The sequence below is a fragment of the Balaenoptera musculus genome, chromosome 9 (assembly GCF_009873245.2).
Source record: "Balaenoptera musculus isolate JJ_BM4_2016_0621 chromosome 9, mBalMus1.pri.v3, whole genome shotgun sequence".
Taxonomy (NCBI): Eukaryota; Metazoa; Chordata; class Mammalia; order Artiodactyla; family Balaenopteridae; genus Balaenoptera; species Balaenoptera musculus.
The window spans coordinates 75,612,271-75,638,094 of record NC_045793.1 but is presented as its reverse complement, the minus strand read 5'-3'; the positions used below and the strand labels follow the sequence as shown (position 1 = coordinate 75,638,094).

The following is a 25,824-nucleotide window of genomic DNA, read 5'->3' as shown; positions in this document are numbered from 1 at the left end:
GGAGAAGATTAAGAACACAGATTTAATTTGACTTGAAAATCAAAGCATGAAAAATGAAAATACCTAAACAGAACAGTTAACTTGTCTAGATCCCTTAGGTGCTTTTCTCATCTAAGAAGGGCAGCCAGGCAGTAGGAGCAACTGGGACCCATTTACCTAACCCAAATGAGAACCCAGGTAGATGGCATTCATCACCCTCTGTCCATGTCACAGGCTTCAGCAAGATAGGGCCACGGCAGCGACAAAGAACATCCAGGATGATACAAGGAGACTTGGGAAAGGAGGAGGTCTGTGATGGAGACCACCATCTGCCCGCCCTACAGTGCCTTCCTGCTGACTTTTAGCTGGGCATACACTGCCCAAGATAGATTTACTTTTCCAGCCTCTCTTGCAGCTAGGTAATGCAGTGTGAATTAGTTTGACCAGTAACTTGAAAGAAGTATTGTGTATTAACTTGCAGAATGAATCTTTACAAGAAAGCAAACATGTTCCCTTTGTCATCTTCTTTGTTCCTTCTCTCATCCTACTTTCTGGAACACAGCTATGGGAGCTGCCACCCTCACTGCCACTTGGGACCACGGCAAGCCCATCCTAGAAATGGTGAAATGTAAGCAAACTGGGTTGATGACAACTTTGTGGTGACACAAAGGAGCTCTGAATGACCTAGCTCCTGAATTCTCATGTGGCAGAAATGCCTTTTTTAACCTTGTTTAAGCCACTGTTGTTTTGTACTTCCTTCATAAATAGCCAGCCATAATTCTAACTGATAAAAGGGTTCTAGAAACCTACACACAGATAGCCAGGGAGCACAGGCTAGTACCCTTGAATTACATAATCTGAATAAAACCCACATATTTTTCTAACATAATAACAGTTTAGCATTCATAAAAGACTCTTAAAATTTTTAGATATTCTTTAGAATCTTTTTTTTAAACATCTTTATTGGCATATAATTGCTTTACAATGGTGTGTAGTTTCTGCTTTATAACAAAGTGAATCAGCTATATATATACATATACATATATCCCCACATCTCCTCCCTCTTGCGTCTCCCTCCCACACTCCCTATCCCACCCCTCTAAGTGGTCACAAAGCTTTAAAATCTTAGGTTTTGGCTAAAATAGGTTTGATAGAAAGTTTATTTAGTGAATCACATTGATTAGCTTTGCTTTTGCTACTTATGAACAAATTTAATCTTAATATTTCAGAGGAGCCTTTCCAGTAGATAAGAAATATTCCCCCTGAAGTTCTTAAGACTTTTTTCAATAAATGTAACCAATTATTGTAAGGGGTTTTCCAAGTGGCAGTAAAAAAAAACCCTGATACTTTCATAAATAAACTAGAACATGCTGTTCTTAACTGGGGAAGGAATTCATGCATAGGCTTTGGGGGATCTGGTCATCCCTATGATTGTATGCAACAATTTTTTTTAGTGCATATTTCCCTGGGGAGAGTATCCATAGTTTCATCAGATTGTCAGAGAGGTGCTTACCAAAAAAAAGCTGAAGGACAATTAGGCTGAAGCCTATTTACTCATGAACTGCTCACTTTTCACAAATAAAGACAATTGTTCTGGGAAGTTGGATAAATCCTATTTAAATACGTCAAACTTCTCTTTTGTACTTACTTTGAGAGAGAGCTTGAGAATGTCACAAATGGCCAGGAATTATAAATTGAGGGATGATAAAATACATGCCTGTCTTAGTTCGCAAAAAAGGATACTTCAAACATGTAAGACTCAACAAGAGTTTTTGAGTGCCTTTTGTTTACACAGTCCATTGTGTAAACAGGCACAAACTACTCAATTATTGAATTGAGCAATTAATTGTATTCCTCAAAACTATATTCTTAGGTGGCCAATTATTTTAATGCCTTCATAACGTTGGTTTTCTCATCTTAGCCCAGAGGGACCTAGAGAAAAAGTTAAGCATGTGGGCATGTTTCATAGAGTATAATAACATTTCTAACAGGAGGCTGAATATTTATCACCAAATCATACGTGTTTCCTCTTTCGGGCTTATTCTACTTCTCCTAATAAGAATGCTGTTTACCAAGGATTTCTAAGAAATTAGAGGAAGGAATGGGAGCTCAGAGAAATAGCAACAAAGGAAACTGACAGGCTTGATTATGACACAGACAGATGTGGTCATTTGAACAAGGAGACTAATGGTAATAGAACTATCATTAATTTATAAAGGTACTAATTTATTTGTTTTATTTTGGAAGGACATGAAAATATAAATATGAAGGCAGGATGGATATAATCTAAAAAGAAGGGCTTTACATTTACTAATATCAAAACCAGATCAAAATATTAAGTAGTATACTAAAACTCCTGCCACGTCATCATTTTTGTCATCAATCTTCTCAACGACGTCAATAAGAACAATGGCTTTTTCTCTTTCTATGGTTAGAGATACTAGTCTGCCATGTTTGTCTTCAATAAGCAAGCTCCTCAAAAAGGTACGTGGTTCATTCACTTTACACACGTGGCTGTGGTTTTAGGTCTCACAGTCTTGTGAGAAGACACTGACTTCAGTGTCAGACCAGGCTGCTTCTGCTTTCTTACCTGATCAAAGTTGTAGAGAGCAGCATGCAAATTGGCCAGCATTCCTGTGGGGGGCTCATTAGTAATCTTGATAGAATTTTCCAGGAGTCCTGGAGGGATGACATGTTCATTTGGTGTAGGTGCAGACTCAGCACTCATGAAAACCCTGTAATCTCTGTGGCTTCCCTGGCTGAATCTTTCAAGGAGTTTCTCCAAGGTTCCGAGCCACTTGGCTACCAAATGGACATTCTGAAAAACAGCATGGTTTAGAATTCCTGTGAGACTGAAGTACATTACTTATAGGATTACAACGTTTTCCTGTATATGAATGAGTTGAAAACTCAGAGAACCACGATTTAAAGTTTCCTTTATTAGCGCATTAGGGAAAAAAAAATAAACCAAGACAGAATTGAACACTGAACACATCAAGTGCTCCAAATCACTACAGTCTGTCTTTGTAAAACAAAATCTCCTTCTAACACACTCACCTACTTCCAACACCCGCCAATCACTTCTGAGATGGAGTTCTTGATACTTTTCTTTGTTACAGTTCAAACTCAATTACTAAGACTTATCTGGGTTAGTTTAATCAAGTATAAAAACTAAAGGCTAGAAATGCATCTGATCCCCTACTTCATTGTTACTGACGGAAATCTCCTCTACTCAAACTCCTACTCATTAGTATATGAAACAAACGTAAAAATATTTTAACAGTGACTTTGGAGTCAGGGAACAGAAAAATCTCCAAGGGAGCCATCGTTGTACACTGGCACTCTTTGGAATCCAGCCTGGGAACCATTCTTGAGGATACAGGCTTTGAGACTGGCTAGATTCTTGTGGCCATTTGTCCAAGGGTAGCAATGTTTGTGCAACATTTTTAGCCAATACACATATCTTGAAAACCACCCATTTTGCCCATGAAAAATGATTTTTTTCCATTATATTAATTCACAAATCATCTGGTGTGCATCTGAGACAAAGATAGTGCCAGTCTGCTACCTTAGTAATAGTTTTCTCTGGAGTGTGGGTTTTTGATAAAACGCTAGCTAAATATCCTTAGAGGGGCTATCTCTGATCATAGTAATTGACCAGCGCGGAGTTTGGTTAGGAACTCATTAACATGTGCATACATATCATCTGCCTACGCTGACAGAATTTAATGTAAATTATAAACAATATAACAAGTTCCTATTATGCTGGGCTTCTCATTCTTCAAAGAATGCTTCTCTTTTAACTGCCAATCAAATGTATCCTAGAAACCTTCAGAAACTGCCAAAAAGCCTGGGATAGTCTCTCCTCTCCAATTATTCTATGTGTGGAGAGAAATAGTGAAAGTTACATTCTAAGTTACTGGCTTACCACTAAAAACAAAAATCAAAGGTCTAAAATAGATACCCAAAAGGAGATCCTTCACCAAATAAGGTCTTTTGAGACGTTTTTTAATGGTAAAACTTACAACTTGCATTTTTTTTTTTGCGGGGGGAGGGGGGCGGGCAACGGGTAGCGCAGCATAGATATAAAAATAACAGAAACGTTTTACTTTGACTACTATGTTCTCTTGAGGAGGACTGCACCTCTCCCAGTTTCTCTCCAGTCTGAGCCGCTGGATGCATGAGAACTCGCAAAGAACGTTCTCTTTTGTGGGGAGAGCTCAGCATCTACCCAACTGACCCAGCAACAACTGCTATCTCTGGAAAAACAAAACCTCCACTATTACCCGTCCGACTCTGTGAGGCTCAGAAGGGACACACCATCCCAAGTCCCCATACTGAAGTCTCATCTAAGCAGTAGGTTTTACTCTCCCAGAAGGTTATATTCTTCTTGGACACTGGGCAGTTTCTTAGTGAATCCAATTTTATTTCAAGCAGAAATGCAAAATGCATCAACCCCAGATACTGGAGACATTAAGGAAGGCCAATGTCATATCTGCATGAGGCTGGCAGTGTGGGGCTAGCGGAAAGAACGTCGCCTGCTGGCAGACAGACTCTGCCACTTTCCTGCTGTGTGGCCTTGAGGCTCTCCAAACCACTCTGAGGCTCAGTTTTCTCACCTTTATAATGGGATGACAATACCTACCCTTGCAACTTTGCTGTGATGATTAGAGATAATGTATCCTACAAGTTGCCTAGTAAAGAGCCTGGCACATAAATAAGAACCTTTGGGATTACTGTGCTGCAAATCAAATGGCCCTTTCCAGACTTGCTGAGACAGCCGGCGCGCCCTGCTGAGGAAGGAGTGAGCTTGGAGTTTGCTCGGCCCTTAGGTGCCCCCTAAAGCTTGCCTGGGCTCCACTGGTTCCTGGATTCTTGCTAGTGCAAACTAAAAAATGTCACTCGCCATCTGGTTCTATAAGAACGAAGTCACTAGCCACTGCGGTCGCTGACTTTCAACACGCCCTGAAAGGAGTTCAGGGCAGAGATCAGGAGTGAGGCTTTCTGCGCTCTGGGAAAATCTGGTAGAACAGGCCTTCAGATACTTAGATATTTTCGGGAGAAAATTTTATGAACTCAATTCCTTGCATCTTCTCATACCTAGAGAAGTACTAAAGTCATGAATGGAAACATCTGCTCCTTGTGGCTAACGGCAACCTTCAACCGAGATGCGTGCTTGACTGCACGTACCCCCTTCACCAAAATCACATAGATACTGACCTCTCCCCTGCTACCTCTTTGGATCAGTTCCTCAGAGCTGAGAGGCTGTCTCCCAGGCTATAGTCCTCATTAAGTCCCAAATAAAACTGAATTCACAGCTCTCACGTTGTCTGTTTTTTTTTTTTTTTTCAGTCGACACTAGAATCCCCAGTGAAGGGAACCAGCCCAAAGGACACTGGATTGTAGAATCATAGACCCATAAAATGTGAGCCCTAGAAAGGCGAAAGGGACCAAGTACTCAACCCCTTAATTTATAAGCAAAGGGAATGCGACACAAGTAGTTATGGGCAGAGTCAGAGTTACGTGACATAATGAGATATGTAAAAACACTCTGTCAACTTTAAGGCCACATGCAAATGAGAGATATTATGACAACGGTCTTGGTATTCCATACAAGCCAGTGTGTCCTCAAGCACTATTGGAGTGTTCCAGATATCCGTAAGTCAGGAGAACGATGGGGCTCCCTGTAATATTTAAAATTTTAAAACACAATCGCTAGACAATCCCTCAAAAAATGGTAGTCATCCTTGTCAGCAGAGCTCCTTGTCACCCTTGGAGGTGTCATTACTGCTGAGAGAACCCCGTGCCCCCCACCAGCAGATCACCGTGTGCTGTGTGAAAGGCTCATTCCCGCTGGGCAGGGGTGCTCTGCACCGCCCGTCCATGTTCACTCCCAGTGTTTTCAGGAAAACCTAATTACTCACTTGGAGTATGACCCAGTGTCCTCCTCTGGAAGCTTTCTCCAGGGCCATTTCTGCCACCATCTCCTGACCTTGTCCTAAAGACACATTGTGCAATTTTCCGGAGTCAGTTGTAAACCCAAGTCTTTTGCCTGTGGGAGGACACAACATGGCGAAAGGAAAAGTGAACCAAGGCGAGGTGAGAAGAGTTTGAAATCCTGTGGTCCGACGTCCATCTGTGGTTACTACTGCCACCTTCCAGGTCACTTTCCTGAAGAATCCGAACTAAACCTCTGTCGTTTCAACAAGCATCATTTCAAGCTCTCAGCAGCTGCCTCCTCACAAGCATTTGCAAAACCTATGGAAACCAGTTCCTCTGGTTTTGTGGTAATAAAGCTTTTGACATTTTGATAGATGGCAAGCATTGTTACCGAGCTTTACAAACTCTTGCAGGAGTAGCAACGCATTGCCCTCATATAAAGGAGCAACATGGGGTAGATATCACATCATTTTTTGACCGGATTGGCTCATTGGGTAAATGCAGGAGCCCCTCACCTTGTGAAGCTGTGCTTGAATCCAGCACAGTCAGGTCACAGCTCTATTAACCTGGAATTCTCCGTGCAGGTCGTGGGGAATAGTAATCCAAAGCACAAAGCGACAGTGCCTTTCACAATCAAATAGACTTGCTCTAATGACCATTATTTAGTCACAGGGGGCACAAGATTACAAGAGCATGGAGAAAATTGCCCTCTGGCCCTCATCTAGTCAAAAGGTGGAGAACAGTACAAAAGAAACTTGCATTATGCCAACCAGAGGAATGTTCCATTTAAACATTTCTCCAGACTACAGTGTTATTAACCTTACATTTTCCATACACTCAATCTCCAACAAATGAGAACGAAAAAAAAAGCAACTAAGATAACTATGAGCTGAAAGGAAGGCTGCGTTGGCGATGGGTGAGAGGCAGGGCTGAATGGCCAGCCTCCCGTCCGTCCACTCACCAAGGATCTCTAGGTCTTTGAGGGCATCTACCCCTGGGGAGAGGATGAAGAATATTGGGGTGGCTGGGCTGCTTTCTTCAAATGCTTTAACTAAGTCCAGTCTGGTTCTCTCCACATACTTTGCACCCAGTTTTTCCTCCACGAAATTCCTGTAAAAAGAATCATGCCAAAGACAGGATCAGTGCTTCTGACCTTGAAAAGTGTCACAGCTTGAATCAGCTTAAACCACAGGCACGGGAAGGAAGCAAACTATGTTTATGACACGAGATGTTTTGTAAGAATGACAGTATGAATCCAAACTAGATTTACGCAGTTGAGTCCGTGAAATCCCTCTCTGCTTTAGAAGCTCTGAAAATCAGAAGCCTACATTCGATTTTGGGGGGCTACTGAGACTCTCCTCTGAGAACCATCAGCTGCCTGCCTATGGCTTTGTATCCCCCAAATCCCCTACCAGAGCCCCCGTTACTTATTAACAGTTCACTAGATTTGCCACAGCGCAATTTTCCAGCCTGTTGGGCTTCTCATGAATATACAAATGCTTTTTGGGGTGTTTCTAACACAGGGAAGCTCAATTAAGCAGGGATTATTTGCCAGCAGCATCAGATTTAGGAGAAAGTAAGGACTACTAAACAGAATTAACTTGTAAAGTAGGGTGTGGCAGGGGCTTCTGCAAAGGGAAAATTGGCTGAATAGACAAAACAAAGGAAAAAACCTGAGGCAAGTGAATGCTGCTGAGGAAAAAGCAGCTGCTAGGGAAGGAACCTGAGAACTCTTTGTTGAATTCAAATTAGAATTAAGCACCATATTACCATTTAGAAGCCAAAAGGGCAAAGGAAAGGGACACTTAAACCAAGATGTAGACAGGCATTTCTGCTTTTAAATCCTGTTGCTTGTAAAGTTATAGGACTATGAGTGAATCCACGAAAGGCATTCATTTTTTGTTCGATGTGCAAAATCTTTGGAGCCAAAGGGCTGCTCTAAATAAAAACAATGGGAATCACACTTGGATAATGCATGTTCCTGGCCTCTGAACTCTGCCAGCTCTCTTCCTAGAATATTTCCACAGGTTCCCTGTTTCCCCTATTGATTTCAGAATTAAGCTTTTCAGGAAGAATACGCTCAGTCTGCCGACAGACTAGCACACCGTTCCATGTTTAGCAGATTTGAACAAAAGTAGTGATTGCAATGTAAAAATGTCTGCAGAATCACTTTTCATGAACATGAACCATAAATGCCTCCACCAGATACGTCTAATCCTTAAGACCAAGTGTCCTCTAGGTTAACTTGCATTTCCCAAAGTGCTAACTGCACCCACCTGAGAGCATATGTCATTCTGTCAGGGCGCACTGCTCTCAAAATAATCAGCTTCTGTATTAAACTTTTCTTCTTCCATTCCTGTGGTAACTTTTCTTTTTCTGGACACTCGGATTCTGCCCACTTCCTCCACTGCTTGGCTGATCCTTGCACATCTCGGTCTAGGCCTTGGAACTCTTCCATGAGGGCTACTGCCTGTAATACAGCAGGGGAACAGATGGGAATGTGGTGTATGACAGCTTAGAGTTTGAGATAAAGATGAATGTATCAAACCCTGTGTAAGTAATTTGTGCTGGATAGTGTTCGTTTCCTCTCTAGATCTACTCTGTACCCTTTCCTGCCCTGCAAAGAGGGTGATTGCTAAGGATGACTTGAACAAAGCTCCCTGGTTCTCTGGCCTGGTTGGGTTCCAACCAGTGGAACCCAATAGGAAGCAGTGGCAAGAGGGTTGGAGAAGAGAGGAGAGGGTATTTCTTCCCCAGCTCTTTCCTGTGGTGGCATAGTTTGGCAGTGGCTATGTTTCTTTACAGAATGCCACAGTTCCAAAGGTAGGCTCTCTCCCATAACTTCATTTCTCAGTAGTTTCAGTAACTGCCCCTTTTCCACCTTTTTCCATCCCCATCCCTGGTTTGTCCCCTCATATTTACTCCCATACTATAAAAATACACTCTTTGTTCAACTTTTCTTAAAAATCACACTTTCATGTGCCATTTGTTTTCTGCCGAGAGCCTGACTGATACACAACTGAACTTGAACTTATAATTCTAAAGTAATAGTCTAATTAAAATTTCTATTAAAAAATAAAACCTAGGGGACTTCCCTAGTGGTCCAGTGGTAAAGATTCCGCCTTCCAATGCAGGGGACGCGGGTTCAACCCCTGGTCGGGGAACTAAGATCCTACATGCCACGGGGCAACTGAGCCTGCTTACCGCAAACTACAGAGCCCACGTGTTCTAGAGCCCGCGCGCCACAACTTGAGAAGAGAAAACCCGCATGCCACAACTAGAGAGAAGCCGGTGCGCTGCAGCAGAGAGCCCACGCAGACAAACAAACAAACAAACAAACAAATATTTAAAAAATCTAAACACACTAAAAATAAGGAATAACATTTATTTTTAATACATAGAAATGTTTCTGCTTTAGAAAAAAGAGTAGGGTGAAACTTAGCCTATGATGAGTATCTCTGAGGAATTCCAGAGCCTCAGAGAATAAACTTTTAATAATAGGATCTTCTAACAGAAAAATGGAATAAGGATTGATGATTGGGATTGAAGAATACTACCACTTTTTCCTCTACAGCATTCTGCTCTGCTTAAACATTTTACAATGATAGTAAATTACTATACTGCTGTATAAATTAACAAAACTATTTTGAAAAAGCAGAGAAATATTATAAAAAAGAAAACAAAATAAAGAAACTAGATTCAGGTCAACTGAAAAAAGATTATTCATTGGGTTGACCAAAAAGTGCCTTTGTTTTTTAAGTAAAAATAAAAGACACATTTTTCATTTTCCCCAAGAACTTTGTTGAACAACGTATTCACCCTTTTGTTCTATTACCTTCTGCCATTTTTCAGGCAACTTCATAATTCCATCTTCCCAAAACTTTTACCTTTTTGAACAAAGAACCGTTCCAGGTGCCTTTTATAGTCTCCCAGGGAATTGAAAATTTTTCCGTTAAGAGAATTTTGTAAACATGGAAATCTGAAGGTGCAATGTCTGGTGAATACGGCTGATGAATCAGAACTTCCCAGCCAAGCTGTAACAGTTTTTGCCTGGTCATCAGAGAAACATGCAGTCTTGCGTTATCCTGATGGAAGATTATGCGTTTCCTGTTGACTAATTCTGGATGCTTTTCATCGAGTGCTGCTTTCAGTTGGTCTAACTGGGAGCAGTACCTGTTGGAATTAATCGTTTGGTTTTCTGGAAGGATCTCATAATAGAAGACACTCCCTTCCGATCCCACCATATACACAACATCACCTTCTTTGGATGAAGGAAGACTGGCCTTTGGTGTGGTTGGTGGTGGTTCATTTCACTTGCCCCACGATCTCTTCCATTCCGCATTACTGTACAGTATCCACTTTTCATTGCCCGTCACAATTTGTTTTAAAAACGGAACATTTTCATTACGTTTAAGTAGAGAATCGCTTGGGGAAGTACAGTCAAGAAGGTTTTTTTTTTTGCTTAACTTATGTAGAACCCAAACATTAAAGCAATTAACATAACCAAGCAGGGGCAAATGACTTTCAGTGCTTGATTTGGATATTCTGAGTATGTCGGCTACCTCCCACGTGGTATAATGTTGATTGTTCTCAGTTAACGTCTCGATTTGATCGCTATCAACTTCAACTGGTCCACCCGACTGTGGAGCATCGTCCAGCGAGAAATCTCCAGCACGAAACTTTGCAAAACACTTTTGACACGTTCGATCAGTCACAGTACCTTCTCCATACACTGCACAAATCTTTTTTTTTTCATTTCGGTTGCATTTTTACCTTTCTTGAAATAATAAAGCATAATATGCTGAAAATGTTGCTTTTTTTCTTCCATCTTTAATATTAAAATGGCTACACAAAAATTCAATTTTTAAAAATTAATTAATTTCTTTTTGGCTTTGTTGGGTCTTCATTGCTGCACGCAGGCTTTCTTTTGTTGTGGCAAGCAAGAGCTACTCTTTGTTGTGGTGCGCAAGCTTCTCATTGCAGTGGCTTCTCTTGTTGCGGAGCACGGGCTCTAGGCGCGCGGGATTCAGTAGTTGTGGCAGGCAGGCTCAGTAGTTGTGGCTTGCGGGCTCCAGAGTGCAGGCTCAGTAGTTGTGGCGCACGGGCTTAGTTGCTCCCTGGCATGTGGGATCTTCCCAGACCAGGGCTCGAACCCGTGTCTCCTGCATTGGCAGGCGGATTCTCAACCACTGCACCACCAGGGAAGCCCCAAATTCACCAATTCTGATAAGTCTTTTTTGAAAAATTAATTATTTATTTAATTAATTAATTTCTTTTTGGCTTTGTTGGGTCTTCGTTGCTGCGCGCGGACTTTCTCTAGTTGCGGTGAGCGGGAGCTACTCTTCGTTGCGGTGTGCGGGCTTCTCGTTGCGGTGGCTTCTCTTGTTGCGGAGCACGGGCTCTAGGCATGCAGGCTTCAGTAGTTGTGGTTCACGGGCTCTAGAGCGCAGGCCCAGTAGTTGTGGCGCATGGGCTTAGTAGCTCTGCAGCATGTGGGATCTTCCGGGACCAGGGCTCGAACCCGTGTCTCCTGCACTGGCAGGCAGATTCTTAACCACTGTGCCACCAGGGAAGCCCGATAAGTCTTCTTTTTTAAATGCACGCTGATATGACAGCTGTCACATACAATCTAACAAAATGTTTTTGAATGAAGTTAAAGACAACTAAGTGCTACTAGAGCCATTTACGGAAAAAAATGAATGAACCTTTTGGCCAACCCAATATATTCCTCGACTTTAACCAAAGCTCCTATACATTATACATATTTATTAACAACTTTCCCATCCATAAATAGGTCACAAGTTCCTTTACTTCCAAATAAGAAAAGGGAAACTAGTAGGTGTTTGTGGAAATGTAAATTGGTGCAGCCACTATGGAAAAGAGTACGGGAAGTTCTTCAAAAAATTAAAGATAGCATATATCTACAACTGAAATGGTGTATATCACCTGTATTTTTTAAACTACATTTCTACATTTTAGAGAACAGAGATTTGAAACAAGATTTAGCAATTGAAAAATCATGTTCCTAACATACCTTAATAGCGCTCCATGACTGATTAGTTAGGAAGTCAACAGGACTCACGTACGCATATTCAACTGTGAACCGAAGCAGGAAATCCAATTCAAGAGGATCTATCTCTTTCTTTCTCAGCAAAATCTTGAGAGTACACAAAATTGAAAAGGTCATTTGGCTTGCATCAAAATCAAGGAAGCAGTCACTACTTGATAGATATGATTGAACAGGCAGAAGTAAGTCTTCTGAGAATTCCTATAGATATATATCTGTTCTGTAGTTGAAATAAGGAATCTTAGATTATGCTCATGATCTCAAAGTCTTGATTGGAAATCTAATAGCAAATAATTACGAAGCCTGGTTTATTTCAATTTTAATACCTGTGCCTATTAGCAGCATATTTGAAATATGCTTTCATATTTAGCCTTCTACTGTTAGATCAAACTTGTCTTGAAACTTGTTATACAAATTGAGAAAGCTTCAGATGACTATGGATTGAATTACTAAACAAAAGATAAAACTAGTATTGTAAGTTAGTCCTGGTACAGAAATTATATCCAATAAACTGCAAGATGTATAAAAGATTTTTCCTATATGTGAGATTATGTTGAGAAAAACTGGAAATTGTTGTAATACAGATACAACTAAACAAACACATCACGAACTGAAACTTTAGACATTTTGGTTACAGAACTGTTAAGGAGTCCACAGAACACTTGAGTGGAGGGCACAAATGAAATATTTCTAATTTCCTCATAAAAACTGTAACACCTTATAAAATTAAGCAGGTAAAATGTTTGAGGTTTGTGCTATTTAAAAATTCTAGATATTTTCAAAATGCATTATGGGTGGTAACATGTATCAAAATATTATTTTATTGGATAATTTTTCTTAATTCAATTTGATTTATTTCAACAAACAAGAAATTGTCCACATATATATGAAGCTTTGATTTATGTAGACTGTCAGTATTTCAGATAGATTATAAATTATCTAGATATTCTAAAAAGAAGTTTTAAATAGATGTGCACGCATGTGTATGCATGTCATGTTTTATCATCCCTGGTCCATTACTGTTCATGAATAATATGTATAAACACAAAAATTTCAGCAAAACCCACAAACAATCTGATTTAAAAATGGGCAGAGGCACTGAATAGGCATTCTACCAAAGAAGGCATACAAATGGCTGACAGATACATGAAAAAGTGCTCAACATCACTAATCATCAGGGAAATGCAAATCAAAACCACATGAGATATCACCTCACACCTGTTAGGATGGCTATTAGCAAAAAGACAAGAGATGACAAATGCTGGTGAGGATGTGTACACTGTTGGTGGGAATGTAAATTGGTGTAGCTACTATGGAAAATTGTATGGAGGTTCCTCAAAAAATTAAAACTACAACTATTACAGAATCCAGCAGTTCTACTTCTGGGTGTATATTCATAGGAAATGAAATCACTGTCTCAAAAAGATATCTGTACTATGTTCATTGCAGCATTATTTACAATAGCCAAGACATAAAAACAACCTAAGTGTCCATATATGGATGAACAGATGAAGAAAATGTGGTATATATATGTGTGTGTGTGTGCGTGTGTGTGTATAATGCATATATATGTACACACATATATACAATGGGATATTATTCAGCCATAAAAAGAAGGAAATCCTGTCATTTGCAACAATAAGGATGGACCTTTAGGGCATTATGCTAAGGAAAAAAGTCACACAGAGAAAGATAAACACTGTATAATCTCACTTTTATGTGGAATCTTAAAAAACAGAATCACAGATACAGAGAACAAACTGTTGGTTGTCAGAGGTGGGTGCTGAGGGGTGTAGAAATGGATGAAGCTAGTCAAAAGGTATAAACTTTCAGTTATAACATAAGTCCTGGGATGTAATGTACAGCATGGTGACTATAGTTAACACTACTGTATTGTATATTCGAAAGTTGCTAAAAGAGTAAATCTTAAAAGTTCTCATCATGGAAAAAAAAATGTAACTATATATGGTGACGAATGTTAACTAGACTTATTGGGTAATCATTTCATAACATATACATATATAAGATCATTACATTGAACACATAATACGTTATGTGTCAATTATATCTCAATAAAATTGGGAGAAAATTAAAAAGAAATATTTCGTTTTGTAATGCATTACTCCTGTTTATCACATACATTATAAAATGATTACACCCATATATTACTTTTTTAAGCCAAAGGAATCTATTAATACCAAAAGTATTGAAAGAAGTGATAATTTATCACTATTAACAGCAGGTATTTTATTTCATTATATTTATTTTTTTAACATCTTTATTGGCATATAATTGCTTTACAATGTTGTGTTAGTTTCTGCTTTATAACAAAGTGAATCAGCTATATGCATACATATATCCCCATATCCCCTCCCTCTTGCGTCTCCCTCCCACCCTCCCTATCCCACTCTTCTAGGTGGTCACAAGGCACCGAGCTGATCTCCCTGAACAGCAGGTATTTTAAAATGCCTTCTTTGAGCAAGGCACTTGGGAGGACACAAAAGAAATGACATCTTTCATCAGGATTTGAACTGATAGAAAAAGTTATACAGTAAATGAACTAATAAAAGGACCACATTCTTATTTCATCTAGGAATGTGGTCCTCAATGTTTCTTTCTCATCACGGGCACTTTTATTTAAACAGGACCTATTGCAGAAGTCCACATCAAAAAGAGTAAAAGGGTAGTCGGTCTCACTGAAGGTAGGAGTGTGAAATGTGGAGCTCCCTTCACCCATTCACTGTTTTTTAAAGGGGCTCTGAAAGTCTCCTAGGAGCACTCAGATCTGGAAAGCTGAGCTTGAGATTCTCTCCAAGGAACTCCCCGGTAGTACCTGGGAGGTGTGTACAGGACCTGGGAAGGTGAGGCCAATGTCTCATTGACCTGTTTTTCAGGATGACAGCTGATGTGGCTGCCCAAAGCGCAAACCCACCCAAACCGATGCACCCTGACCTACTAGCAGGTTGTCATATGCCCAAGTTCCCTCTGGGAAATGGAAACTCTCCTCATGCTGCGAAGAGCTTCCAAAAAAACTTCCCTTCAGCAGCAGTACATAATAAACAGAGATGCGTGACTTTGGTTCTGGGGCTGCTTTTGAGTGACTGATTTCCTTACCTGAAAAGCCATCTGGGACAGGAAGGTGAGTTTGTCCTTCTCAAACAGCGCCTGGCTGGTGTAGAGGAAGATGGCGTGGGTGATGCTCTCGGTCAGGACTGAGATGCGTCCCGGCGTGTCCTCCACCTTGTCAGCCTGCTCGATGGCTCTGTGGAACAGCGTGTTGAAAGCCTGGGGAATACAAGTGACCGTTAAAGGGTGACAACTGGTGGCTGGAGGTCTAGCTAGTCTCAGGCACACAGGCTACAGTTTATCTATGGGGAGAGAGAACAGGACGGGTTTTTACAAGGACTCTATGAGCTCTTAGAACAGCTTCCGGCACATGGTAAGTGCTCATTGAAAGTTTGCTGCCATTACTATTATTTTTAACATTATTTCATAAAATCTACCCACATTTCCTCCTTAACCAATTGAATTGCACTGTCCTCTCTTCTTCTACCCATGCGCTTTTAAAAAAGTTATATTTTTATTTTTAATTGTGGTAAAATACCCAAAGTGTAAATTTACTGTCTTAATAGTTTTAAGTGTACCGTTAAGTAGTATTAAGTATTTTCACATTGTGGTACAACCAATCTCCAAAATGTTTTCTTCTTGAACAACTGAAACACTGTTCAACAACAACTCATTTAAAAAACTCTTTTAATTATAACTGCCTATTCCCTCTCCCCCCAGCCCTTGGCAATTACTGTTCCACATTCTGTTTCTATAAGTTTGACTGCTCTAGATACCTAATATAGTGGAATTACATAGTATTTGTCTTATTGTGACAGGCTTGATTCACTTAGTATAATGTCTTCAACGTTCATCTATGTTGTAGCATGTGTCAGAATTTAGCCTTCCTTTTTAAGGTTAAATAATATTCCATTGTGTGTATGTACAACATTTTATTTACCTGTTCATCCAGTGATGGACATTTGGTTTGCTTCCACCTTTTGTCTGTCGTGAATAATGCTATGAACATGGGTGTACAAACATCTCTTTGAGACCATATTTCAATTCTTTTGGGTATATGTCTAGAAGTGGAATTGCTGAATCGTATGGCAATTTTTTTAAAAGAACTGTCATATTGTTTTCCAAAGTAATTGCACCATTTTACAATCCTACCAACAGTTCACAAGGGTTCCAGTTTCTCCAGATAGTTGCCAACACTCGGTATTTTCTTTCTTTCTTTTTCTTTTCTTTAATATTGTAGCTATCTTAATAGTTGTGAAATGGTATCTCATTGTGATTTTGATTTGCATTTTCCTAAAGATTAGTGATGTTGAGCATCTTTTCAAATGCTTGTTGGTCATTTGTATGTCTTCTTTGGAAAAATGTCTATTCAAGTTCTTTGCCCATTTTTTAACAGGTTATCTTTTTGTTTCTATTATTCCACCCATGTACTTTTGTGATCCCCTTTGATTATCTTTTTCCTTTTAAAATCACTCAATATTTCTTTCTTACTCCATCGTATGCCTTGGTAACAATGGGGCTGAATAGATTTTTACATATATCTATATATATTTAAATACATAGGTAAATATATCCAAATATCTATATCTATAAACAGATATAACATAAAATATTAAATTTTTTGACTGGTGGACAGGGACCTAAGACCACAGACTGACTGGCCTTGAATTATGTATATTTGACTGAAAGTAAAACCCTACAATGACAGACATATAGTAAATATTGGTAAGAAGGTATTAACAAAGTACTCATTTAATATTTACATTTTAAAATCAAATTTTAATTTACAAAAAATAAAATGCACCATTAAGTATACAGCTCGAGTTTTAACAAATGTATATACTTCCGTAACAATCACTGCAATCAAAATGTAGAAACGTTCTATTCGTGTCACCCCCCCCAGAAGTTCTCATGTGCCTCTCTGCAATCCATTCCCACCATGATACCTACCCCTGCCCACTGCTGAATGTTTCTGTCACACCAGATTCATTTTAGGATCATATAAGTATGTACTTGTAGTACTTTGTTTTTGAGTGGACATATGTTTGCATTTCCTTCGGGTAAATACTTAGAGTAAAAATTTTAGGATCATTTTGTAAGCGTATGTATAACTTTATGAGAAACTAACAAATTGTTTTCCAAAATGGTTTTAACACTTTGCATCCCCACCAGCAACATGAAAGAGGTGCAGTACCACATCGGTGCTAACACTTGTTACTGACAGTCTTGTAAAATTTTAGCCATTCTATTGGGTATACAGTAATACGTCATTCTGCTTTTACTTTGCATTTCTCTGATGACTGCTGAGCATCTTAAAAATGTGCTTAGGGGCAGTACTTATGTCTTAGTATACATGCACAAACCTTTCTATTTTTTTAATTGCGTTGTCTTACTATTGAGTTTTCTATCCTGATATAAGTTATTTGTTAAATATGTGTATTGGAAATAACTTACTGGTCTATGGCTTGTCTTTTCATCTTCTTTATGTCTTTTCAAGACGATAAATTTTTAATTTGATAAGGTTCAATTTATCAATTTTTTTCTTTCTCTGGCATCCTAAGAATAAATCTTTGCCTAACCCAAAGCCCAAAAACAGTTTCTTCTATTGTTCTCCTAGAAATTTTATAGTTTAGCTTATTCATTTTGAGCTCATTTTGTATATAGAGTAATGTAGTGGCTGAGGTTCATTTTATTCCAAGTGGATATCCAGTCGTCCCAGCACCACTTGTTGTAAAAACTGTCCCCTCCTCATTGAATTGTCTTGGCATTCACTGCAAAAAATCAGTTGACCATACATTTGTCGGTCTGCTTCTGGACTGTCTATTCTGTGCCATTGATCAGTGTAATAAGTCTCGAAATCATGTACTCTAAGTCTTCCAAATTTGTTCTTCTTTTTCATTATTTAGTTATTTTTAAATCCTTTGCATTTCGACACAAATTTTAGAATCAGTTTGCCAATTTCAACAAAAAAAGGCTTCTTGGATTTTGATTAAGACTGAATTAAAACTGTAGATTAATTTGGAGAGAACTGAAATCTTAATAATATTGACTGTTCCAAGCCATAAACATGGTCTCTCTCACCATTTCGTTAGACCTCCTTTAATTTTCTTAACCATGTTTTGTAGCTTTTAGTATGCAGATTTGTATTTGTTTTGCTAAAATTATCCCTAAGAGTTCCAAGATTTTGGAAGCTATTGTAAATAGTATTGAGGTATTACTTTTATTTTTCAATTGTTTGTTCCTCATATATAGAAATACAATGAATTCTGTATATTGACTTTATATCCTGCCATCTTGCTAAAAACTCACTTCAGCTTTTTTGTAGGTTTCTTATGATTTTCTACATACATGGTCAGGTCATCTGTGGAAAAAAAAGACAGTTTTTCTCCTTCTTTTAAAATTTCTGTGTCTTTTATTGTATTACTTCACTGGCTATAACCTCCAGTGCAGTACTGAATAGAAGTGTTAAGAGAAGACATCATTATTTTGTTCCTGATCTTAGGGGAAAGCATTCAATTTTTCAACATTAAGTATAATGTTAGCTGAAAATTTTTACAGATGCCCTTTATCACACAGAGAAGTTACCATCTATTCCCAGTTTGCTCAGTTTTTATTTTTTCTTTTTTAACCAGGTGTTGAAATTTGTCAAGGTCTTTGTCTGTATCCATTGAAATTATTATATGATTTTTCTCTTTTTTATTCTATTAATATGAAGAATTACATTGTGTGGTTTTTTAATGTTTAACCAACTTGCATTCCTGGCATAAATCCCACTTGAGCATAATAGATTATGCTGGTGGGGGGCTGCTCTGTAGTTTTCTTTCCTTGTAATACCTTAGTCTAGTTTTGGTAGTTGAGTAGTCCTGGGCTGTTTTATTTTTCTCCTTCTACCCTGCAGCTGTTCTAAAATCCAACCCCACTGTGCTTCTCAGAATTTCTGCACGTGTTTCACATTACTAGACACTTGCTAGTTATTCTTGACTCTTCCACTTTATTATTGCCCATATCCAATCCATCTCCAAGGGCTGATTATTCTAGCTTCAAACCATAAGTCTATTTTCACTTCTGAGTCTTCTGCCGTCATGGCAGTCACCTGCTTATAGCCTTTCAATGGCTTCTTTTTGCCCACACGCTGTAATCCAAACTCCCCAGCATAGACATCATGTGATCTAGACCCTCCTACCTCTCAGGACTCATGTCTTGCCATCTTCTCCCTCACTCATTACCCTCCAGCCACATAGATTCATTCACCTGGAATCTCGACAACTCTTTCCTGTCTCACACATCCTTTTTTTCTCCAAACACCCTTTACACGGCCAAATCCTATGAAAACTTTAGGAATCAGCTATAATCTCACTTCCGCTGAGGCCTTCCCTGAGCCCCCAGTAAAACAGCCCCTCCATCCCTACTGTTCTCTCGCACTGTATTTGTCACTTTTATACACACACACATCTACATATCTCCACTCATATCTGTGTTTTCCAAACTGTACACTCAGTAACCAGCACAGCATCTGGCACTATGACTGATCTCAATAGCTATTTGTTTAAAAACTGAATGATAGAATGAATGAATACTGCCCAGAGGCAGAATGGTACAAAGTAAAGAGCATGGGCTTTGGAATCAGCCTTGGGTTCAAATCCTGACTCTTACAGTTATGAAATGTGAATTCTTCGGCAATTTATTTAAAATCTGAACATGTTAGTTTTTCAAATAGGGATAAAATACTTTAATGGGATGTTTCAGGCATAAGAATGAACCAAAGTATGAAAGTGCCTTGCATGTAACAGTGGCTCAATCAATAGTTATTCTCACTTTTTATCCCTCTATACCAAAATAAAATGAGAAATCTTTTTATGAAACATGTACACTTTCATAAGGAAAGTCGAGGAGCCTCCAGGAGAATTCCCCTATATATATTAAACTCCTTAAGACTCTGCTTAAGAACAAAAACTATGTACAGTGGTGTTGCATAGTTTAATTATCTCAAAGCCTTATTGAAAATTATAAATGAAAGTTACTGAGAAAGTGAGGATTTTTTCTTGGTCTTGTTTTTGTTTTGCTAGCTACGTCCTGGAGACTCCTTACGGGATGCAGTGATTGCTTAAAAATAGATTCTAAACTTCCAGAAACAAGTTGAACTCCTCAAGTTTAAATTTTTTCTTAGCCTAGTCATCATTACCTTCAAAGAGAACTGATAGATGGGGTTGATTTTTCTGAGGTCATTAATAACAAAATAAAGCAGAGATGCTCTTGCTGCCACTGGTCTGTAACATTGTCTCGCCTCGTTGATTTTTCTTTCATTTTCTTTAGCTTCAATCACCTATGGTGGGATCAGACAACATTAGTAACTTACTCGTCATATTGTCTATGTGATGGAAGGGACATATCTGAAATGAGAAATTAGTAGTATTAAAATAGATAACATGTATGGCATCTCTGTGCCTGGGCTTTTCTAAAATCATAAAATTCATATTTTAAAATAATCTTTTTATAAGCTGAGTTTTAAGTGAGAATGGACATAACTCTAGCTGTGTTAATGATTACAGAGTAAACAAACCTGATTGTTTTTGGTTCTACAGAATTTATTCTGAGTAATGTCACCTTCCTGCCTCCCCTCTCTCTTTCAGGGGTTAATAACCCAGCTATATCACCTCCCAGGGATAGCTCTGAAAAGTCTGCTGGGTCAATTCAATGCCAATAACTTCATTAGTCAACAAGGTATACAAAAGCAGCCAAGGTCAGTAAAATATCCAACAGCCGTGCTTACTGAAAAGCCTGTATAGAAAGGCTCTCGTGACTGTCTACTTCTGACTTTGCACCAGATCATCCACAGGCTCATATAGTTCCATTTAGTTTATCTTTGTATTAGCCTCTGGGTACATTCAGAGAGATAATTAAACACACACACCATCATCAACTAACATATTCATTTTTATTCAAGACACAAACCTCTTCTGTCTAGGACTACTGCTGGTCCTACGGCTTTATAAGATACAGTATTTGTCCAACCTTTTTTTATAGACTTGATTCATCATACTTGTATGTAAAAGGAAATAAAGAAAATGTAGAGCAGACAGGGAAGTCCCGACCTGGCAATATATTAGGAAGATAGGAAGAGACATTTTCAGAGACAATTAGAAGTTAACTTCAAAGCTAAGACCTAATTTACTTAATTGCTCTAATCTTTACCATTTTAGGAGCCACCTAGAACTCACTTACTTAAAAGGATAGAGTAATCTGGGATTCCATTTCCTCGCTTAAACTAAGACAAATATATTGGGTGTGTGGTGACACAGCCTTGGCTGGGTAATTAATAGATTACTTAGTAATGAGGATACCCCAGAAAGCAAATGAGGGTTCCTCTCATTTTGAAACATCAGCATTTTAAGGGCTGGTGGCCATTTGTGAACGTCCAAAGTGCATGCGTAAGGCACACTGGGACACATGTTGGACGTTCAGCAGGAAGTCTACTAAATGAGCATTTTTTCTAGCTTTTAGGAAATGTCACTTTCCCAGGGGAATAATGCATTTGAGAGCAGCAGGAGATCACCCCTTGCTCAGTCTCCCAGCACTGAAGGCCTGTAAACAAAACTTCAACTCTAAGTATTTCTCTAAAATGTACAACAGCCCAGGAAGCCTGTGGTGAGACTGCAGGATGTCGGTTTCCCAAAGGAGGCTAAGCCTTTTAAGATTTTAGACTACATAAGCCAGCAGGGCCCAATTTTCTTCAAATTTAGTCACTCAGGAAAAAAATAACAGCCTGACAGAGTCTAATCTGAAAGATTGGATCTTTGTTGCGTTAGGAGAAGCACAAGTTCAACCACCTCTATCTCCATTCAGAACCCCACACAGTCCACTTTTTAAGGGCAGCTTATGAAAAGACCTGAATTCCACAAAGTGTCAGTACTCTTAGAGAATGGCCAAGTTGGATTACATTTTCACCCCGAGCACTTCATTCAAATAGGGCATTAAACCTCGCCAGGCAGCCTTTGCCTTTTCCTACCTTGCACTCTACCTCCGCCGCGGTGGCCTTTGCTCTCTCCAGGCTCTCTACCAGTTTGGTGTCATCTAGAAAGCTCCCCTCTGCCTCAGAGAGACGCAGAAGGAGGTCGTCCTCCAGATACTTCAGCTCTATCTTAAAGTCATTTTGGTGCTTTGTCAAAACCAACTAAGGCAAACCAAGCAAAATGTGAGAAAGGTGATTAAATTCATGTTTTTAAGCAGAGTTTCCTTAATCATCAATTTCATGGAATCATATATAATAAAACACACTTAGCATTAAAATTGTACTAATCAAAATTTTTAAAAATTCTTTAAAAAAACATTCAGAAGGCATGGTAAGAGCTGGTTGCACTCCAGGGTCCAGAGCATGACCATATATCATATCATTCATTTAACCTATAGGAAGAAACTTCTGGTTTCTGCTTCAAATTGAAAGAGAGAAAAGTCATTATTTCCATCCTCACACAGGAAAAAAGCTAAACATAACAGCCCTTACTTAGCCATCAGAGAACATCAGAGGTCACAGGGCAACTGTCACCCTGAAAACTACAGAGATGGGTGGATACAGACAACCACGGGTTCTCAGGAACATTTAAGTAGTAATCAACTAATTCCTGGAGGCAGAGCTTGAGAGTTTAAAAACTCCCGGGGGCCCAGGCAATCTCTTAGGGAGAGGAAGCCCGGGGAAGAGTCCTCTATAACCTGGGCAGAGAGAAAGAGAGCCCTCTCTACCCTGATGAGAGGAAGAGATGGCTCTCTACCCTGGGCAGAGGGAAAGAGATCCCTCTCTTCCTTCTAACCTTCCAGGGCACGTACCTGCTTCTCTAGCCCTGCTTTCCATGACTAGCATGCGTCTTTGCTTGCCCTAGTCACCTGCATCAAACAAGATCTACAACTAGCCCATCTCCTGTGGCACAATCCTAACTACTTATCAGAAGTACCCTTGAGTTGCTACTTGACTGTTCAGATACACCCTCATTTTTCTCAGTTAGAATGAAAGATCCTGGAGGGCAGGCATCCCATCTTACACTCCTGTGTCTGGCACTATAATCTGTGCACTGAATAAGTGTTGGGGGGATGATTTCATAGTTTTACCTTAAGTTTCTCCAAATCTGGCCTTTCAATACTGACAACCTCTGCCAGCAGCTGGGCTTCCAGACCATCTTCTGTGACCGTGAAATTGAGGAGGGTTGTCTGAGCTTGCAATTCTGGCTTATAGTGAGGATTTGCCAGTTTTGTGTGAAGGATAAGACGAAAGTTGTGGTTAAATTCACACTCTTTATCCCCAATCTTGATATACCTAAAGGGGGCATAACAAAGACAGTCTGGAGCCTCTCATGCACCATAACTGATATGAAGGTGTCACTCCATTCCTGTATTCTAGTAATGTATATAGGCCGTAAAACCAGGTGATTCATGATTCTTCATCTACTCTCCGTTTCCCTAAAGTGTAAGAGGAATAGGAATTATCTGCGAAACCTCTATATGATTAAGTTTCTTTACGTGGAAAACGGTGATAATAGTAGTACTCACCTCATAGTGTCACTGTAACAATTAAATACAATAAATCATATAAAGAATCTATAACAACAAATACTAGCTTTATTTACTATATTATGCTTTCTGTGATTAACCTTATATTAAACATTGTTGTTCTTTAAGGATAAACTAAAATGAGTATGTATGCATTTATGTGTGTGTATGCATATATATGTGTGTATATACATACACACGTAAAATTTATGTACATGAAAAATACACATATACTTGTCCTTAAACATGCTTAATTTAAGCCACTTAAAATTAGGCAGAAGTGATTCTTTTTTCTAAGCCCCTGTCATGTGACTATGAGTAATGGTAGCAAAAAAAAATTTTCAATAAAAATAAAAAACATACAAATCCCTTGGGCACTTTACCCAGTCCTAATACTTTTGGCACTGGCTCAGAAGCAAAGTTTAGGAAGCCTGTTGTGTGGGATGCACAGACAGCATTCTTGCAAGCTCCGTCTCACACAGGCGTGGGCTCTCAGCGACCATGCTTCTTTTTGTGTCCCTGTTCCTCTGGCCACGGGGACCCAGGAGCAGGTACTTCATCTGAGCTGTTCCAACCAGAGTAACCTTTCCTGGGATTTAGGATTGGGACAGAGAGAAGGGAGGGTTGGAACTGGAGCCTCTAAGCTCGTGTTGAAGTCACTCTGTCTTGCTGGTGAACCAAGCAGCAGAGAAAGACCGTCCTGGCTTCCCAGAAAAGAAGAAGTAAACCAGTATTCAGATGAAAGAGTAACACAAAGGAAGCATGTTCTGGGCTTCCAGGTCCCCTCTTCCTTGAGGCCTGGCTGCATCTTCCCCTCAGTTGCCATGGCACCCGGCAGCCTCCTAATAGTCTCTGTTTTGCTTCACCTGGATAGATGTGGTTCCTGTAATTGCAAGCAAAGCTATGAATGAATGCAGTCTCCCCTGCCGAGGGGAGGGCCTGATTTTTCTCTACCTCAGATGCTGGTAGCTAATTCCTAAAGATGTTATCACCTGGGCTCTCTTGCCCTCCGGGTTTTGGATGGGCTTGGCCAGTGGAAGAACTGGCCGGAGACAGCAGTACAGGAGGAGAGAGAGGTCCAGCGGAGCTTGCCAGCTTCAGGGCCGTGGTCTGGTGAAGGCTATGTCCTGCTATGACCCGTTCCACAGCTCTGTTTAGAGGACCTAGTAATACCTTCAGGCCTAGAGGCAGTAACGGCTTCCCGCTGCTGCAAATCCTATGTAGCCTTAACACCTCTACTGGGTCCCTTTACCCTTTGCTCTGCAAATTCTTTTTGTAAATAGTCACTGTGTTAACTCTATCAAACAATTCCAGCCTACTTTGTGGTCTTTTTCCTGCCAGGAACCTGCTATGAGGCTCTAGCCAAGGGGAAGTTATTTTTTCACTCATGCATCAGACAGACAGAACCCATGAACGCTGGAACTTCTCAAATTCTTCCATAAAGTGGCCTGAACTGCGTTGGAGTGAAAATTCATCTAAGGACCCTGGGAGAATGGCTGAAGCAAGGAGTATCTTCTCAGTCTCCTATTTTACCTTAAATACTTACTAAAATTCTGAATTCTTCCCTATTTAGTGTATATTTTCATTATAGAGGTATCATCATGGCAATGATAAGAATGTTACCCAAAGCCCATATTGTTTTTAATTTAAATATAGTGTTTTAAATAATCATGAGGGGAAAAAATGACTACTTATCTCACTGACTTATGGGAGAGATGTTATCTTCCTAAATTTATCAACTTTGGTAAATTGTATCAATTCGAAAGAAAGACACTGTATAATAAGTTCAGCATTCAGGCAATGCTGAATCCTCTTTACTAAAATGTCACAATGTTTGCAATAACTCTTTTTAAACTTGAGGAGAGATACTCAGAATGCCCCAATGTGATAATATTTTAGGCTGCTGTTGGTGGATGTTTCATAACTGTCTTGCTCTGAGATGAAGTCTCTTGCGTCAAATAGTGAGGAAAGGGTACCTGATACACTGGCCACTCTATTTGACTAGGGAGATTTTTATAAAACAATTTTAGTGTGTAAAGATTATTTAAAAATCATAGTTTTTTTAAATCACTAAAGCTTTAATCACTAAATCACTCAATCACTGAAGCTTTCATCATCACAGCTAAGAATCTCAAAAGAGTGATCAGATTCATGACCTATTGTCTACATCCATTTCTCAACTTTTGTTTCCATTGTAATGATCCTATATTTCAACAAAAACTTTCACAGTTCTC

General features: G+C 39.4%; 1 protein-coding gene across 1 annotated transcript in view; it reads right to left on the bottom strand.

Annotated features, from left to right (window-relative positions):
* DNAH11 (dynein axonemal heavy chain 11) overlaps nt 1-25,824 on the bottom strand; it is a 306,796-nt gene that overhangs the window by 29,739 nt on the left and 251,233 nt on the right. The window contains exons 64-72 of the mRNA XM_036864125.1: nt 23,153-23,357; nt 22,059-22,223; nt 20,235-20,375; nt 15,101-15,271; nt 11,954-12,076; nt 8,196-8,389; nt 6,881-7,029; nt 5,904-6,031; nt 2,570-2,797 (exon numbers count right to left, since the gene is read on the bottom strand). Of these exons, the coding sequence (XP_036720020.1) occupies nt 2,570-2,797; nt 5,904-6,031; nt 6,881-7,029; nt 8,196-8,389; nt 11,954-12,076; nt 15,101-15,271; nt 20,235-20,375; nt 22,059-22,223; nt 23,153-23,357 (1,504 nt within the window). The remainder of the gene's footprint in view (nt 1-2,569; nt 2,798-5,903; nt 6,032-6,880; nt 7,030-8,195; nt 8,390-11,953; nt 12,077-15,100; nt 15,272-20,234; nt 20,376-22,058; nt 22,224-23,152; nt 23,358-25,824) is intronic.